General features: G+C 66.7%; 1 protein-coding gene across 1 annotated transcript; it reads left to right on the top strand.

Annotated features, from left to right (window-relative positions):
- Window positions 1-244: 244 nt before the first annotated feature.
- Window positions 245-4,069, top strand: LOC111153465 (iroquois homeobox 2). Its single transcript, XM_022512490.1, has 4 exons — window positions 245-493; window positions 1,825-2,230; window positions 2,500-3,213; window positions 4,017-4,069. Exons 1-4 carry the CDS (start codon window positions 245-247, stop codon window positions 4,067-4,069), a joined length of 1,422 nt encoding a protein of 473 aa, XP_022368198.1.
- The last annotated feature ends 247 nt before the right edge of the window (window positions 4,070-4,316 follow it).

The raw sequence follows: 4,316 nt of genomic DNA, 5'->3' as shown, positions 1-4,316 counted from the left end.
CGGCCTGGCGCGCGGCTGCGCCCATCGGCTCCGCGCCGCCGCCGCCGCCGCCGCCGCGCCGCCGCCCCCGCCGCCCCGCCGCTCCCCCGGCCCGCGGGCCCCGGGCTAGTGCGCCGGCCGGCCTGCCTCGGCCCGGGGCCCCCGCGCCCGCCGCCGCGCCGCGCCCCGGCCGGGCGTGGATGGAGGGCGCCGCGCGCCTCGCCCGCTGCTCGGCGTGACGCGGGCCCACTGCCCCGCGCCCACCATGTCCTACCCGCAGGGCTACCTGTACCAGGCGCCCGGCTCGCTGGCGCTCTACTCGTGCCCGGCGTACGGCGCGTCGGCGCTGGCGGCGCCGCGCAGCGAGGAGCTGGCTCGCTCGGCGTCGGGCTCGGCGTTCAGCCCGTACCCGGGCTCCGCGGCCTTCACGGCGCAGGCGGCCACCGGCTTCGGCAGCCCGCTGCAGTACTCGGCCGACGCCGCCGCCGCCGCCGCCGGCTTCCCGTCCTACATGGTAACCGCGCGCGGCCGGGCGGGAGAGGACGCGGGACGCCCGGGCGCCGGGGCCGCGATCGGGGCGCGAGGGCGCGGGGAAAGTGCCGCGGGCGGTGGCTCCGGAGGCTCGGACTCGGGCGGCCGCGCGGCGGGCGGGACGGGAGGCCGGAGTGAGAGGCGGCGCGGCCCGCTGGCGACGTCCCCCAGACCGGAGCCCCGCGCCGCTTCCCCTTGGCTCTCGTGGTGATGTTCCCAAAGAGCCTGAAAAGTGCGAGCCCGCCAGGGTCGGGGATCTGTGCCGGGTTGCCCTTCGTTCGCGCGCCGGAGCCCGGCGAAGGGTGCAGAGCGGGCCGGGGACTCGCTTCTCTCGGCTCGGGGAGCGAAGTGGGGCTCGGCGCCCCTGGGGCCTCCGGGACGACTGCCGGGCGCTTCGGGGTCACTCGCGGGGCTTGGGGGTCACCGGGTTGGGGGAGGGAGCGGAGTACCCGGCGGCAGCTCGGAGGCCCCGCCAGGCGCGCCGCGATCTCGGCCTTAATCTGTCCCATAGACCGCCCTTCGAGAAACGTGTCGGCGGGCGTGCGGCAGCCCTGGTTGCCGCTTCGGTCCCGGGCGTACGGAGAGCCGCCCCTGCTTCCGCGACCTGGCGTCGGCCCGCTCGCCTCGGGTTCCGCAGCTGGGCCCGGCCCGGGTGGCTGTGACGCCCGTTTCGGGCGATGGAGGCCGTTAGGGGGTGGGGGGGTGGTTGTCGCCACTGCCCGCCCTCGGTGGAATTCCGAGGCAGGGACAGCGGAGCTGGGGCCTCCGCGGAGGCTGCAAATGTCTCGAATTTAAACGTTAAAGGCTGAATTAAAATGCTAATTGCCGCGTATTTGAAGAATTCGAAACGGTGACTGGCTTCTGAGTTGCAAATTGGATTTGCGGAGCTTTAGAGCGGTGAATGGCGGAGCGGGGGCTCGGAGTGGCTTTTTAACCATATAAGGGCGGGGAAGGGGGAGTAGGGGGAGCCAGCCAGAGAAATTTAGATATCAAGAAAGTACCTGTGGGTCTGTGAGCGCGCTGTTTGCGTACATCTGCGCCCGCAGCTCAGGGACATTTGGGAGGAAGAGATGTCATTTTAGGAAAGTGCAATAGTTCAAAAACTCGAGATTGGAACTGCAGCGTTTTCCTGATCAGCAGCTTGTCGTACTTTACCCGCTGCGGTTTTTTTCTGCTCATTTGCCGCGGGAAATAAGGCTCCAGCGCAGGACTCACCCTGGGCAAGGCGGCATCGGGAGGGCGGAGGGGTCACCTTTGGGCTGAGGAGGGCCAGGGCCCCGCACACCCCACTCACCAGACTCTTGTTGGTTCCAGGGCGCACCGTATGACGCCCACACGACCGGGATGACAGGCGCCATCAGCTACCACCCGTATGGCAGCGCGGCCTACCCGTACCAGCTCAACGACCCAGCCTACCGCAAGAACGCCACGCGGGACGCCACGGCCACGCTCAAGGCCTGGCTCAACGAGCACCGCAAGAACCCATACCCCACCAAGGGCGAGAAGATCATGCTGGCCATCATCACCAAGATGACGCTCACGCAGGTGTCCACCTGGTTCGCCAACGCGCGCCGCCGCCTCAAGAAGGAGAACAAGATGACATGGGCCCCGAGAAACAAAAGCGAGGATGAGGATGAGGACGAGGGTGACGCTGCGAGGAGCAAGGGGGAGAGTCCAGACAAGGCGCAGGAGGGCACGGAGACATCAGCGGAGGATGAAGGTGAGCAGGGCCGCGGGGGCGCGAGGTCAGGGGGAGCTTTCTTCCCAGACCGGGGCAGAGTCGAGGTCGGGGAGGATGCCCCCACCACCACCCAGATGCGCGTGGGGCCCATCTAGTCCCGGGGCATTTCCTGGGGAGGCTCTGCTCCCCCTAGGACGTGCCAGGCTGGGGTCGGGGTGGGAGATCACGTGGGGCGAGCCCCCCCCCCCCCCCCCCCCCCGGGGCCTGGGCGGTCACCGAGTCCCACAGCCCTGCCCGCGCCCCTGCAGGGATCAGCCTGCACGTCGACTCGCTCACGGATCACTCGTGCTCAGCCGAGTCGGATGGGGAAAAGCTGCCTTGTCGGGCCGTGGACCCCCTGTGCGAGTCGGGGTCCGAGTGCAAGGATAAGTACGACGACCTGGACGACGACGATGAGGACGACGAGGAGGGCGAGCGGGACCTGGCGCCACCCAAGCCCGTGACCTCGTCGCCGCTCACTGGCGTGGAGGCGCCGCTGCTGAGCCCCCCGCCCGAGGCCGCGCCCCGCGGTGGCGGCGGCGGCAAGATGCCCCTGGGCAGCCGGACGTCGCCGGGCGCGCCGCAGCCCGCCAGCAAGCCCAAGCTGTGGTCTCTGGCCGAGATCGCCACGTCGGACCTCAAGCAGCCAAGCCTGGGCCCGGGCTGCGCGCCGCCGGGGTTGCCTGCGGCCGCCGCGCCCGCCTCCTCCGGGGCGCCGCCGGGCGGCTCACCCTACCCCGCCTCGCCGCTGCTCGGCCGCCACCTCTACTACACGTCGCCCTTCTACGGCAACTACACAAACTACGGGAACTTGAACGCCGCGCTGCAGGGCCAGGGGCTCCTGCGGTACAACTCGGCGGCCGCGGCCCCGGGAGAGGCGCTGCACTCCGCGCCCAAGGCGGCCAGCGACGCGGGCAAGGCGGGCGCGCACCCGCTGGAGCCCCACTACCGGCCCCCGGGCGGCGGCTACGAGCCCAAGAAAGGTAGGCGGCCCGCGGCCCTCGGGGCCTCCGGGGAGGGAGGGCCAGCGGGGCCCGAGAGAGCCTGGGTCAGGGACCAGGGAGATCCTTGGGGCTGGCACGGGGAGCCTTTGTTGCTATAGGAGAGAAGGGAGAAGCTAGAGTGCGCCCCTCCGACCAGAAGTTAGGGGAAGTGAAGGGGGCGGTGGCATGGAAAAGGGGAGGAGAGGGCACCAGCTACCCTGGCCTTGCAGTAAGGCTTAGCCCTTCCATACTTGCATTTTTATTTAACTTGCTATTATCATTATGATTAGTAGTAGTATGATTGATCTGTTTCCGCAAAAAAAAAAAAAAAAAAAAAAAACAACTTGTCAAGAAATGCAGATTACAGCATGTCTCCCAGTTGATAGAGCTGAAGCTTTGGTGTGTTCTGTTAGGAGAGTCTCAGCCGACTCTTCTCTCCTGCTTTTGGTCGGAAGGAAACAAAACGTCCCAGTAACTCTGAGAGGCGCTCATTCCTCCAAATCCAAGACCAGAGTCTTTGCGGCTCCCCAGGCCCTCTCCCTGTCTCCTCCCCTGCCTCGCTCCTGGTTCAGGCTGGAGTTCCTAAGACCTGCAGGAGCTCCAGGAGGCAAGAAAAGAAAATGAGAACAGGAAATGTGTCCCAAATCTGTCTCAGACAGTGGCCGCTCAGACAGTTTCCCTAGACTGATTTGTGCGTTCAGGGAGCGAGCGTGCGTGGGCGCGCGGGCTGGTGGGTGCGCAGCTGTCTGGGAGACAGATGGCTCCGGGGTCAGGTTCTGACTAACTGCCCCCTCCCCTGACAGATGCCAGTGAGGGCTGCACCGTGGTTGGTGGGGGCGTCCAGCCCTACCTATAGAAGGCCCGTGGGCAGCATGCAAGTAAGTGGGCACGCGGGGGGCGCTTACAGCTTTGCCCTGTAAACCTGCTTAATGTCTGTTTCTTGCTTCTTGTCATGGAGTCCGATGACAGAGCTTTGCCATGTTTTTCCGTCTTTTTAAAATTTCCCTTTAAGTGGGAAAGGAGCTGTTCTGTGTTATTCGAGTCCCTCTTTTTCCACTCAAGCTCTGCTACGAAGAGTCACCCCTTTATTGGGAACGCCTATA

Source organism: Enhydra lutris, unplaced genomic scaffold (genome assembly GCF_002288905.1).
Source record: "Enhydra lutris kenyoni isolate GAN:26980312 unplaced genomic scaffold, ASM228890v2 scaffoldscaffold32, whole genome shotgun sequence".
Taxonomy (NCBI): domain Eukaryota; kingdom Metazoa; phylum Chordata; class Mammalia; order Carnivora; family Mustelidae; genus Enhydra; species Enhydra lutris.
Note: the sequence above shows the minus strand (reverse complement) of the source record. Positions and strands in the feature narration are given on the sequence as shown.